General features: G+C 45.6%; 2 protein-coding genes across 4 annotated transcripts in view; both read left to right on the top strand.

The window, feature by feature from the left end:
• Nucleotides 1–14,262, top strand: part of LDLRAD3 (low density lipoprotein receptor class A domain containing 3) — a 158,715-nt gene that overhangs the window by 21,673 nt on the left and 122,780 nt on the right. Inside the window, exon 1 of one of the 3 annotated variants that reach the window (XM_060687603.2) lies at nt 5,096–5,254. The exons of the other annotated variants lie outside the window; for them this stretch is intronic. The gene's annotated coding sequence lies outside the window, so the exon portion shown is untranslated. Of the gene's footprint in view, nt 1–5,095; nt 5,255–14,262 lie in introns of those variants that run through there. 3 annotated transcript variants of the gene reach the window in all.
• LOC148116470 (uncharacterized) lies at nt 536–2,086 on the top strand. Its single transcript, XM_087877115.1, has one exon. The coding sequence runs from the start codon at nt 593–595 to the stop codon at nt 1,976–1,978; it is 1,386 nt and encodes a 461-aa protein (XP_087733241.1). The 5' UTR covers nt 536–592; the 3' UTR covers nt 1,979–2,086.

The following is a 14,262-nucleotide window of genomic DNA, read 5'->3' as shown; positions in this document are numbered from 1 at the left end:
CCTGGTGGTGAAGCTGACCAAAGCACTGTTAAACAAATCAGCTGCCTGTAATTACTACTAATTCAGATCTTACCAGACTTGGCCAGTTCCTAGCTCTCCAGAAAATTACTGGATCTCTAGGCCTTCTCCTGAGCCTTTCTTGTTGGCGGCCGCCATTTTCTAAAGGCATAAGCCTCCACGAGGCTAGCGGCCGCCATTTTGTTTTGAAAATTACTGAACCTTGTTTAATAATTAATTAGAAATTACTGCATTTTACAGGTTCTGATGGCTTCGCGTTCCACCAAGGCCACCAAGAGAGGGGCAGGAGAGAAGGCCTTGCCAGGGCCTTCCTCAGCTGTGCCTCAAAAGAAGTCCAAAGGGACTCAGGCCTCTAAAGAGGCAAAACGCCAGGCAGACAAGGCCAAAAAGGAGCTTCGTCTTCATGAAGCAATTGAGCGCTCCATTCAAAAGGCTCTCAAGGAAGCATCTCTTAGGGAGGCCCCATCACATCCTGAACCTCATCCTGTGACTCCTGCACCCCTCTTCATCCACCCCCTCTAGGGAGAGGGCCCTTCCAGGATCTCCCATTCCCCAACTGTCCCCTGATGACACTATGGCTGAACCTCCCGTTCAACCTGAGATCCAGGAGGCCCTATTCGGGCCTTCTTCGGACCAGCCTCAAAAGGGAACTTCTCAATCCCCTACTATGGTTCCCTCCCAACCCCCCGTGGCATCTACAGGGGCACAGACTGCTTCCCTCCTAACCCCGGAGGTAGCAGCTTTCATCCATCAGGCCATCCAGAAGGGGGTTCAACTGGAGCTCCAGAGGCGTACTGCCTCATGGGTGGATGCCTCAGCCTCCTCCCTTGTGGATATCGAGGGTTCTCAATATGAGGAGCCAGCTAATCCTACTGGGGTCGCGGCCCCTTCGGCTGCCTCAGAACCCCATTCGCTACTGGATATGGAGACTAGGGAACAGGACCTATCGGAGGATGAGGACCTGGCCCCTGATCAGCCTTCATTTGTGGGCTTATTCAAACCACAGCTATTTAGATCCCTCCTCCACAAAGCAAAGCTCACCACGGGATTGGGCATTGTAAAGCCCACTCCCCCTGCAGGGGAACCATCTGAATCTCCAGTTCCTCTCTTTGAGGAGCCTATTTCGGAGGTAGAAGAGATTCCAGGGCCCAAACTTTTCAAAGACGTTCTTCAACGTCAATGGTCCAACCCAGTCTCGGGGCCTAACCCCAATTCTCTGGACAGGCGCTTGTACAACTTGGCGCCTGACATTGCTTCCTTACTGCAAATTCCAACAGTAGACCCACCCGTGGTAGCCCTCTCGAGCCATTCCAACATGGCCGCCCCCCCTGAGGAGGCCCTTCGTCCCGAGGAAAAACGCCTTGACAATTCTCTTGTCAAGGCACACATGGCCTCTGCCTGGGCGGCAAAAGCTGCCATGGCGTCTTCTTTCTTTAATAGAGCGTGCATCTTGTGGCTCCGCCAATTGAAGGATCGCCTTCCCTTATCGGACGCCCGGTCCCATCAGGACCTGAATAAAGTCCTAGCGGCCCTAGAATTCTCCGCGGACGCGACTTTGAACTCGTCGCGTTTCTCTGCCAAGTCAATAGGGGCCTCAGTGACCTCCCGCCGCCTGCTTTGGCTCCGCCAATGGCAGGCCAACGCCAAGTCTAAATGGCGCCTCGCTTCATCCCCCTTCGCGGGCCCTTCCCTTTTTGGGGCTCCCCTCGAGCCCCTCCTAATCGAAACCAGGGACAAGAGACGTATCTTGCCCAACGTCTCCCGGCGGTCGGAGCCCCGTCCTACTGCCCCCTTTCGTCCCTTTCGTAACACTGAATCAGGTTTCTCGGGTCCGAGATACCAAAGATTCTTTCCAACACGTTCACGTCCACCAGATCGTCAAGGTCCCCAATTCCAGAGGGGCCAATATAGGCGCTCCTTCAGAGGGGGCCGGGGGCGCCCTTCCCGTAGGTCCCGCTGACTGCAGGTCTTCTTCTCCCATTGGAGGCCGCCTGGCGCTCTTTGCCAGCCAATGGGAGGCCACAACATCGGACTCTTGGGTCAGGGAGACGGTCAGGTGGGGCCTCTCCCTGGAATTCCTCTCCACCCCCCCAGACAGATTTCTCCGATGTCCTCTCTCGAGGGATCGGTCGAAGCGGTTTCTGGTGGTATCGGCCATCCATCATTTATTAGAAATTCAGGCCATCGAACCGGTACCCCAGGAGCAGCTCGGACAAGGCTACTATTCACGTCTGTTCATCGTCCAGAAATCGTCCGGGGGCTGGAGGGCAATTCTGGACCTCAAGACTTTGAACCGCTGGGTCCTCTACCGGCGGTTCAAAATGCAGTCCTTACTATCCATCCTGGATGGTATTCGGGTTGGGGACCTCCTCTCGTCTATAGATCTGACAGAGGCTTACTTACACGTTCCCATCCATCCGGCATATTCCAAGTTTCTGAGGTTTTGTTATGCGGGCCAACATTACCAGTATCGCGCACTCCCTTTCGGCCTGTCCTCGGCCCCCCGAGTGTTCACAAAACTGATGGCCGCCCTTGCGGCTCACCTCCGGGCTCTTCCGGTCAGGATCCAATGCTACCTGGACGATCTCCTGATCCAGTCGAGTTCGGAGGCCTCGGCGCAACGGGACCTGAACTCCACCCTTCAGGTCCTGTCGGCTCACGGCTTCTCCATCAACCTAGACAAGAGCCACCTGGTACCCTCGACCCGCATACAACATCTGGGAGCTGTCATCGATACGGTCGAGTGCAGGGTCTTCCTTTCCCAGGAGCGCCTGACCAGTTTGCGGTCTCTGGTCAGGTCAGTCGCCCGGAGTCACTCTGTCTTTCTGGCGACTCTCTCCCAACTTCTGGGAAAGATGGTTTCCTGTATAGGAATCGTTCCTTGGACCCGTCTCCACTGCAGGGACCTGCAGTGGTTTCTCCTCCCGTATCAGAAGTGCCGCCTATCGGCCTCCTGCCGGATGGTCGTCCTTCCCTCCAAAGTCCGATTAGCCTTGAGGTGGTGGCTATCACCTGCTCTTCTCAAGGGGAGGGAGTTTCGGGAACCCAACCCCCTTGTGGTTACTACGGATGCCAGCCTCCGCGGCTGGGGGGCTCATCTCCACTCCACCATGGCCCAGGGTCTCTGGACCCAGGAGGACCTGGGCCACAACATCAATTGGCTGGAGCTCCGAGCCATCCATCTGGCTCTCCGCGTCTTTCAGAACCAGGTCCAGGATCGCCATGTCGTCATCCGGACGGACAACGTGGCCGCCAAGGCCCATGTGAACCGCCTAGGGGGGACCCGCTCTCGCGTCCTCATGGAGGAAGCCGGGAGATTGGGAGCCTGGGCGGAGACTCACCTGAGGTCTCTTCGAGCATCTCACATATCGGGACAATCCAACACACAAGCCGACTGGCTCAGCCGGTCCGTCGTCGATCAGGGCGAGTGGCAGCTCGACCCAGCCCTGTTCCTGTGGATCGCAGATCGCTTCGGTCATCCGACAGTGGATCTGTTTGCGACTCACGCCAATCGGCAGACCATTCGATTTGTCTCCAGGTTTTACGATCCAAGAGCAGAGGCGACGGACGCACTGCACTGCAGGTGGCCCTCGGGTCTCCTCTACGCTTTCCCTCCCCTCCCTCTTCTTCCCAAAGTACTCAGGAAGCTCTTGGAGGAGGAAGCCGAACTGATCCTGATCGCGCCCCACTGGCCTCGCCGCCCGTGGTTCGCCGACCTCCAGATGCTGTCCACCCGTCCACAGTGGCGTCTCCCTCCGGAGCAGGTCATCCTCCGTCAGGGTCCTCTTCTACACCCGGACGTTCACTGGCTTCACTTGACCGCCTGGAGGTTGAGCGGCGCCTCCTGAGGGCATCGCACTTGCCAGACCAACTCATCAGTACCATTCTAGCCGCACGCCGGCCGGCAACGAGGCGCATCTATGGAGCCACTTGGCGGACATTCGCACTCTGGTGCTCGAGGAGGAACCAGGATCCAGGTTTGGCGTCTACAAAACAGGTATTGCTTTTTCTTCAGGAGGGGTTGGATGCTGGGTTGGCCCCTAATACTCTGAGGAGACAGGTGGCCGCCCTTTCTTCCATTTTATGCTTTGGCGCCCGGAACTCATTGGCGGACCGCCCCCTTATCCGCTTATTTCTCCGGGGCGCTACCAACCTCCGCCCGCCTCCCATTCATCGATATCCGTCCTGGGATCTGCCCAAGGTCCTCTCAGCCCTCACACAAGGTCCATTCGAGCCCCTTAGGACAGTGCCCTTACGCTTCCTCTCGTACAAGGTGTCCTTTTTAGTTGCCATCACCTCCGCCAGGCGGATTTCAGAGTTGGCCGCTCTATCAGCCCGGGCTGATCTCTGTATATTCCACTCCGACCGGGTGGTACTCCGCCTGGACCCCACATTTCTCCCTAAAGTAAACACCCTCTTCCATCGGACTCAGGAGCTAATCCTGCCCGATTTTTGCCCTAACCCTTCCCACCATCGGGAACGTTCCTGGCATTCCCTGGATGTCCGTAGGGCCCTTCGTATTTACCTCCGACGAACTTCTTCTTCCCGTCGGTCGGAAGGGCTCTTCGTTTCCTTCCAACCGGCTACCCTGGGGCTTAAGGTTTCTTCACAAACGGTGGGTCGCTGGATAAGGGCTACAATTACGACGGCTTATGGGGCTCAAGCCTTGCCAGTTCCTCGCCGCCTGACGGCCCACTCTACCAGGAGTGCGGCTACCTCGGCGGCCTGGGCTACCCAGGCCCCTCTTCTAGAGGTCTGTCGGGCCGCCACTTGGACGTCTCCGACCCCTTTCATCCGCCACTATAAAATCGACAGCTTCGCTTCGGCGGAGGCGGCATTCGGTCGTCGAGTTCTCCAACAAGTATGTGCGGGGGATGGCTCCACGTCCCGGGCGGGTCCCTCCCTATGAGTGGTGGACTTTGGCATGTCCCTCGCATAACCACTGGCCTCTCCCTCGCTTAGAAGGGGCGTTGTCTTACCTGAACGCCCTTTCTGAGAGTGGAGAGGCCAGTGGTTATCCCCACCCTTTCCGCCGGGCCGTTTCGCTGGGGGTTATCCTTCCTTTCTTTCATTTCAGTTCAGTGAGAGCGTCTTCCGTCTGTCCACATCTCGTCCGAAAGCTGGGAGTCAGCAAAAGGAGGAGGACTTTTCAACTGACAGACTCGATCTGATTGGATCGCAGTGGTATTACCCTCGCATAACCACTGGCCTCTCCACTCTCAGAAAGGGCGTTCAGGTAAGACAACGCCCCTTTTCCCACAACTCTGCAAGATATAATCATCTTAAGAAATATGTGTTCGTTGGGATTTTCTGATTTTTTTAAAAAAAAAGTTGGCATTGAATGTTATCAAAACTTGATGTAGTACCCATCAATGAAGGAACTCTGGGTGAACAAATAATAAGAGTATGCTGTTTGTTTAATTTATTTGATAAACAAGTCATCCAACATGCAGTGTGGCTGAGTGGGAAAAATGCCCCCAAGCTCAAACAATTCAATAAAAGTGATAATTAGAACCATCTGTGCGAATATTTCATTTAAAAAGTCTTGGGCCATCACACTCTATGAATCTGACAAAATCATACTGTCATTTGCACTGAGAGAGTCTACTCATTGTTTTATTTATAAACTGCAAATCAACAAGCAACCTGAGGAAGGTATTGGGAGTCTGTGCTTTAAAAATAAAATAGCAGGTGAAAGTTGTATTTGCTTGATCTTTGTATTTTCACAGCAGGAAATGGTGGTTTCTTCACATTGTTTTCTTTGGAGGCATACACAACACACACACACATTTTCACATAAATTTGCAGAATAGATGTATATGTGTGTGTGTTTTGCAAATTTATGTGAAAATGTTTAATGTTTAGTTTCTTAATAAAGTAAATATCAGTAAAGTCTTAAACCTATGTGTACTTGGTCATATGCAGGAACTTGTTATCATTCTTTAGTTTAACAGTAAATTGAACTTTTATATACGTACGTATATATTTGTGAGATTCCTTTGATTAAGCATTATATGCTTCAGTATTCATCAGTGAGGGTAATGATGGATAGTAAGTCTAAACAGTTGAACTCTGTTTGGGCTATAGTTATTAGAAATTTTATTTTTAAAAAATAAAGAACAAGAGATTTACTTTTCAAACTATTTCCCCTTGACAAGGGAGAAAGATGTTAATTAGTTTTATTTATTTGCATATTTTGCTTAAGCATGTGATTAGTTTGACATATCTAATAAACATGTTAAATGTGTTTGCTGCATTTATACTGCTCCATAGGGCAGTATATGCATGGATCATAAACTGGATGATAATACTATGGTGTTTGGATTTGATGAATTTACAATGAGCTAATTTTATTTTTTTCTATTGATGCTTTATTTTCTGTTTGAATCTGTTTCATTACTGTAAACAGCTGAGATTTTTAGGCTTGCTTCGGTAGGTGATCTAATAAATATTTTTATATGTTATCCAAGATGCCAAGCTTATTATTTTATTAAAAAATTCTGTACAAATTTTACCAGAATACATACTATAATTAGAATTTGTTTCTAGAATATTCCTAATTTCTTTGCTCATAAAGATATTTTTAAGTTTTTTAGTAAATTTCTTGAGTGGGCCCTCTGACCTCTTACTTGGCTAAGGAGCCATGATGTATCTTGGGGCACTATCCTTTGAGTACTAACATTACAATTTTGAAACAACTTTATCAGAGAAATATTTGCTGCATTGGATAATTATTAGCTGAATCAGACTCTATGTGAGAATTTTAAGCACTAGCTTTTATTGCTTTGACAGGATTTTGAAATGCTAACTCAGGTTCTGCACAGAGCTTGTTTGCTTGTATAATTTATTAACTGTTTTCTTGGCTGCAAAATGTAAAGTTTACTTTCGGTGAGCAATGTGTTTACAGTAATAATTAACCTAATTTTACCTGGGAGTTAGGTTGTTATCATGGTTAAAGAGCTTCAGTGCTTCTGACATGGAAGTATATAGTATAGTATGGTTAAAAGCAGTATTTCTCAATCTCAGCAACTTTTAAGATTTGTAGAACAATTTCCAGAATTCCCCACCAAGCATGCTAGCAACCATGAAATTGTCAGTTCTGATCCTGTTTTGTGCACAAACACAGTTGTGTGACTTTGGGTCAGTCTCTTTTTCTCTCTCTCAGCCCTAGAAAGAAGGGCAAGCACAAAACATTTCCAAAATTTGCCATGTGGGGATGTGTCCAAGAAGTTTCCAGGAGTCAGGAATGACCAAAACCAACCTAGAATCACATTTCCTGTTTTCTCCTTATTCCAATTACAGGCAATAACCAGTAAACAAAATGCAAATGTATAAATAAAAAATGTACTGGATGGAGTGATATATGTCAACAAATTATTAATAAGTATAGCTGGAATGTGGTAATACTGTCTACCTTCCACAATGAATGCTAAAGGCTGTTTAAATTTGCAGTCACACCTGTCATGATACATACAGCTTGGTTTATGAAACACTTATTATGGAAATAGATTTCTTATCCTCTTTGCACGCTTGATAAAATTTGCCCTTTTTGGCAAGTCAAGGGTAATTAAATTGTTTCTACTTTTAACAGGATGTATACTTTGGCCTATGTAACGATTGAATTAGTTACTGTCCATAATTCTTACAGTTCTTTAATATTCTGTATGTTGGAGGGTCAAATTATCAGTGATGGTGGCAGATTTTCATTTCTATTCATGACTGCCACAATCAAGAATAAAGTAGTAGACAAGAACTCAGTATCTAGAATATTAAAAATATAATTATTTTAAATATGATTCAGGATTCACAAAATCATTACGAACTCATGTAAAATAAAAGTGATACGTCCTAAAGAAATGTTAATGGTACATTTGTATTATTTGGCAGCCACAGAGATTGCAAGATCTGGTTTAAAGTCTTTGGTTGTGTGAATATATAATGTTGGATATTTCCTCCTAAACACAAAAAAGATATTAAAACTTAAGGGTATGGCAGTAATTTACACAGGAAAAAGAGATAAAAGCTGACATCTTTGAGACATATTGAAATAAAGTTCTGTGTCGTTATTTCTAAAGACAAAAACAACTTCTAAAAATGCCCATATTTTGTGTAGAAAGAGAAACGATTTAGATACTTAGGGAATGCATTGGGTGAAATCCAGCAGGTTCTGACAGGTTTTGGAGAACCGGTAGGAGAAATTTTGAGTAGTTCGGAGAACCAGGAAATACCACCTCTGACTGGCCCCAGAGTGGGGTGGGAATGGAGATTTTGCAATATCCTTCCCCCAGGAGTGGGGAGGGAATGGGGATTTTGCAGTATCCTTCCCCTGCCACGCCCACCAAGCCACACCACGCCCACCAAGCCACACCATGCCCATCAAGCCACGCCCACAGAACTGCTAGTAAAAAAAATTGAATTTCACCACTGGAATCCATCCTTGGTGGTAGAAGAAGACAAAGAAGTTTTCTGTCTGCTCCAGCTTTTGATATGTTTTGTAATGGTGACCCAATTAAAAATGTGTAGCTATCATTCTGTAATATGGAAGTTAAGGCCACTTCATCAGCAGTATGAACATGGTTTTTCAGTAATCTCTTATATGGCTCCGCCAATCCATGAGTTTGTAAGAAAGTCAGAGTTTGAAAGAAGCAGAACTACTCACTGAGAGACTAGATATTTTTGACTCTGGTTTTATTTTGACTAGTAGTTATAACTTAAATAACTTGTAAAATTTGATTGCTTGGTGTACTAAACAAAGTGCAGTCATGCCATATCTAGGCATGGGCATGTTTTAGGTGTGGGTATTTCCTTGGATTAAGGTATGGATACATATATGTGTCTGGTTTATGTTTGTAACTCATAGGTTTTTTTGAATGCTTGAGGGCAGGGAAATGTTTATTTGTAGTGTTACATTAGACTGGAACAAAATGTTTGGTATAGCTGTTGCAAAAATAATTGGCAAACTAGATTATGGTGGCGATTTCTGTTCTGACATACTCCAGATCTCTACATCTCTGGCAATGTGTATTGTGGAATATTTAGAAACGGTATGCAACAGTATCCTACAGTCAGAGAAAAAAGCTGTGGAAATTAATATATTTGATTTTGTTAAGTCTCTTCTTCAAATGAGATCTCTTAATGTGTTCTGGAATACAGATTATTATTGTATTTCATGATCCACTTTCAGTATTCTTTTTTAAAATAAAAATCGTAACAGGATAAAGAAGAAAAATAATATGACCAACTATTAAGAGTTCCCAGACTGTGCAGCATGCATTTGGCTGTTGTTTGCTCTACAATTACAAATATTTGTTGGCTTGTATATGATTTATTATTATTGGTGTAGTTGTCTGATCATAATGAGCTATAGAAAATCTACCCAGTCATTGACAGAAGGTGCTGCATTGAAAATAATCAGTCATTTTGGTTATAACCTCTGGGAACTTCTTACTCAGAAGCTGAGGCTAAAAGCATAATAGGATATGGTAGAAACAGATAAAAGCCAATCAAAACTCCCGAGGTTTTGAAATAAAATTTCATATAGAACTAGCACTTGATGTGCCATCAAGTTGATGTTAACTCTTAGTGATCAGATATAGTAGATAGATTTTCTCCAGGGCAATCTGCCTCCTATCTGGTTCTTTATATCTTCCAACGGTGTACTCACTACGACTGCAATTCAGTCTATCCATCTTGTTGCTGGTTGTTCTCTTGTGTTCTATTTTTTCCCAGCATTATAAACTCTTCCAGAAAGATAGGTTTTAATATCATCTGTCCACAATATAATTTGAGCTCAGTCATTTTTGCTTTGAGTAAGGACTCTTGATCAACGCCTTCTATGATCCTTTTATTTGTTTTCTTGGCTATCCATTCTATTCTTGGAAAGTTCAAAAATATCAACACTCTTTCTATCTTGCTTCTTCAGACTCCCTTTATTTTTCTTCTACAGAGTTTTCAGGAAGACCATTGCTTGCATTTTTAGGCGTAGACCAGAGGTGGTATTCAGCCGGTTCGTACCGGTTCAGGTGAACCGGTACCACCCGCCGACCCACCTGGATGTAATGCCGTCCTATTTAGCCACATTTTCGAGGCCAGGCACATGCACAGAAGGCGTGCGTGGGAACAAAGCATATGTGCGGAAGCCTGGGCCCATGAGCAGATGGCCACATTTTTTGACAGCTGCTTCCTTTCGTATTGATAATTAATTCTATAAGGCAAAATTTTCCTACCATTTTGTTACGTTCATTGTCAATTCTAAGGTTGGTTGTTATGCCTCTTTATATTTAATCTTAGTCCTGTTCTTTACTGTGCTCTTGACTTTAATTAATAGAACTTGCAGATAATTTGCATTTTCAGCTATCAGAATCAAAGTGGATAAAAATAGATGATTTTTTTAAAAATAAAAAAAATCAGTTTTTATATTTAAATCGGATTTTTTATTTAAATCTGATTTTTTTGATTTTTATTAAATTTATTTTAATAAAATGCTTTTGGAGTAAAAATCTATCTAAAGATAGTTTTCTATTTAAGAATTTAGTTAATAATTTAGTTTATTCAGCATGAAATGGAGCTTAGTTATGTAGCATGAGGCTGTATATTCTATAATATTGGGACTGTTGGTGAGTCAACAGTGGGTCAGAGGAGGAGCCCCTGTGGGACAGAGATGACAGTTGCTCTTTAAAAATTATGATCTAAATCGAGTTGATTTAAATCAAATCTTTTTACTAGTGATTTAAATCGTGTTTTGAATCGTAATTTAAATCAACTTGATTTAAATCAAATCCACCCTGATTTAAATCAAGCCTTTTTGCTAGTGATTTAAATCGTGATTTAAATCAAATCCACCCTGATCAGAATAGTGTCTCAACATAGTTGATATTTCTTCCTTTACTTTGAAAACCACTCTCATTTTCCCATTGTCTGTTCCTCAGTATAAGTTGAATAAATAAGGGAAGAGTATACAGCTTTGTCTCATTCCTTCCATGTTTGTTCTGGTATACAGTTTACTTTCCTCTGTTTCTTCATCTGTAACAGTATTTTTTCTTAGCTTCTTCAATTTCATTCCACAGTTCCTCTGATTCCCTCTCAATGAAGTTCAGGATTTCAAAGTGATTCTGGTGTTCTTCTCGAAAATGGTATATATGCTTATCTCTGTATCCTAAAAAGTGATTTGGTTTTGTCTTCTGCTTTAGTTTGACTTGGAATGTACACATGATCAAAATCAGCCTTGGCCATGTTTATTATTAAATAAAGCTAAATTCTATAGGTTTATAAGAATGTAATCATAGTATGTGACATAAACCATACCAGAAGATAATCCCCACCAAGCATTTTGCTGCTTGTTTCTGTTTGAAAATTACTATGAATAATTTCCAGTTTACTTTACACCAAGTAAGACTCCATATTCTCTGTATCCATTTCAAAGCAAGCACACATTCCACTCAATGCAGCTAGCAAAAAGATAGCTTGTTGTTTATTTGTTAAACATCAGCAAACATCAGAAACATTTTACTGGCAAATTGAGACAAAAGGCAGTCAAGAACAGAGAAAGGGAAAGATGTAAACAAACATGCAAGAATTTTACATTATTTACATATATGTATCTATCAATATATCAAAAAGCACAAAACTTTCCAGGGCCGTTGGAAAAATACTGTGGCTAATTTGAATGGACAATCTCAAAAGGGACTGGTCTTTGATTAGTCAAGGTTTTAACTCTACTATGTAAATAATGGCAGCAGAAAAAAGATGGAAGTAGAACACCAAAAGTTTCTTCCTTTATTTTGCATTATGAAGGAAACAATTTGGTAAAGGGGGATGATGTATCCCTCTTTACTCTTTCTCATCAGCTCTATGCACTGAATTGTGCACTTTAATCATGTTTATTGGACCCGTGTCCCTCCTGGTTGGTGCTGGCCTCTCGGGAGATGACACGAGGCTGGCTCCAGGGGATTATAAATGCTTCATTGAGTGAGGGTGATTTTCCCGCCGCCTTGAAAGAGGAGGTGGTGAGGCCTCTCCTCAAGAAGCCTTCCCTGGACCCGGCAGAGTTAGCAAATTATCGTCCAGTCTCCAACCTTCGCTTTGTGGCAAAGGTTGTTGAGAGTGTGGTGGTGTGACAGTTTCCCCAGTACCTGGATGAAACGGTTTATCTGGATCCGTTCCAGTCGGGCTTCAGGCCTGGGTACACACGGAAACGGCATTGGTCCCGTTGGTTGATGATCTCTGGAGGGCTTGGGACAGGGGTTGTTCCTCTGTCTTGGTCCTATTAGACTTCTCAGCAGCTTTTGATACCATCGACCATGGAAGACCATCGACTAGGTTGGAAGAGTTGGGGGTGGGGGGCACGTGCTGCGGTGGTTCTCCTCCTTTCTCTCCGACCGGTCGCAGTCTGTGTTGGCAGGGGGGCAGAGGTTGACTCCGAGGCGCCTTATATGTGGGGTGCCACAAGGGTCGGTCCTCTCGCCCCTTCTGTTCAACATTTATGTGAAGCCACTGGGTGAGATCATCCATAGTTTCGGGGTGAAGTACCATCAGTATGCTGATGATACTCAGCTGTACATCTCCACCCCGGACCACCCCAATGATGCCCTTGAAGTGATGTCCTGGTGCCTGGAGGCCGTGCAGATCTAGATGGGGAGAAACAGACTCAGACTCAACCCATCGAAGACTGAGTGGCTGTGGTTTCCGGCGTCCCAATATAGTCAGTTGGTGCCATCACTGTCTATTGGGGGCAAGTCATTGGCCCCCACCCCACTTGGGTGTCCTCCTGGATTCACGGCTGTCTTTAGAAGAGTATTTGACGGCTGTGGATGGAAGGACTTTTTATCAGGTTCGCCTGATTCGCCAGTTGCGTCCCTTTCTGGATCGGGACTCCTTATGCACGGTCACTCATGCCCTCATCACTTCCCGCCTGGACTACTGTAATGCTCTCTACATGGGGCTCTCCTTGAGGAGCACCCGGAGGCTCCAACTGGTGCAGAGTGCGGCCGCGCGGGTGGTTATGGGAGCGACGTGGCTGTTCTGTCCCCGTCTCACACACGCACACAAACAGTCAGCCAGGAGTTAAAATAAACTTGCAGACAATAATTTCCTTCGATAACAGAATTGGCAGCAACCCAGTAGGTGCTTGCCAAAAACTTTACTCACAGAGGGAGGTGTTCCTCCTCTGTCAGATAAACCAAAATAAATTCACAAAGCCAAAGAATTGTCAAGTCCAGTCCATAATAAATCCAAGGAAGGCAGATAACAAAGTTCCAGAGACACAGTATGACTTGCTAGCTGTTCAGTTTTGTCCGTCACCAAGCCTGAATGGCCACCACATCCCCTTTTATCCCCTGTGGGGTGTGGTCCAGTGACTCAGCTTAATCTCTGGAACGCCTCCTTCTCTGCTGCATGCGCTTGTCTTTCCGACGCTGGTGGGGATCCAGCCAAGACTTATCTCCGTCGCTCTCCAACTGCGGCTGCTTGGAGATGCCTGGCTCTGGGCCTATCTCTTCTCCTTCGGAAGACACCTGAGGCATTGCCAGAGAGGAGGGTCCTGGAGAGGGAGGCCTTGCCAACTCCTTTCCTTCACTTTCGGAGTCTTCTCCCTCCGATAAGATGGGCTTGGGGGTCGGAGTCACAACAGTGGCGTTCCCATGTAACACCTGTCCTGTGCGAGCTGCACTGGCTCCCGGTGGTCGTCTGGGTGCGCTTCAAGGTTTTGGTTACCACCTTTAGAGCGCTCCATGGCTTAGGACCTGGGTACTTACGGGACCACCTTCTGCCACCGGTAGCCTCTCACCGGCCAGTACGCTCACACAGAGAGGGGCTCCTCAGGGTGCCGTCAGCCAAACAGTGTCGACTGGTGGCCCCAGGGGGAGAGCCTTCTCTGTGGGGGCACCTGCCATCTGGAATGAGCTCCCCCCGGAGATATGGAGGATCCCGGATTTACGCACCTTCCGCCGTGCCCTCAAGACCTTTTTATTTCAGCAGGCTGGCCTTGCCTAACTTCCCTTTTAAATTGTAAATTTTAAATTTGTTTTAAACCATTAGGGGTGTTTTAATTTGTTTTGGGCCAAACTATTTAATGGGTTTTTATATTGTCTTTTAAATTTTGTAATTTGTGTGTTTTATTTTTGGCTGTTCACCACCCTGAGTCCTTCGGGAGTAGGGCGGTATATAAATCCAATAAAATGAAAAATGAAAATGAAAAAAAATCAGTTGTAATGTTGTGCATGATTCCACTGAGCCCCAGTGCATTTC

Source organism: Pantherophis guttatus, chromosome 1 (genome assembly GCF_059756535.1).
Source record: "Pantherophis guttatus breed Tessera chromosome 1, ASM5975653v1, whole genome shotgun sequence".
In the NCBI taxonomy this organism is placed as follows: Eukaryota; Metazoa; Chordata; class Lepidosauria; order Squamata; family Colubridae; genus Pantherophis; species Pantherophis guttatus.
This window is presented reverse-complemented; position numbering and strand designations above follow the sequence as displayed.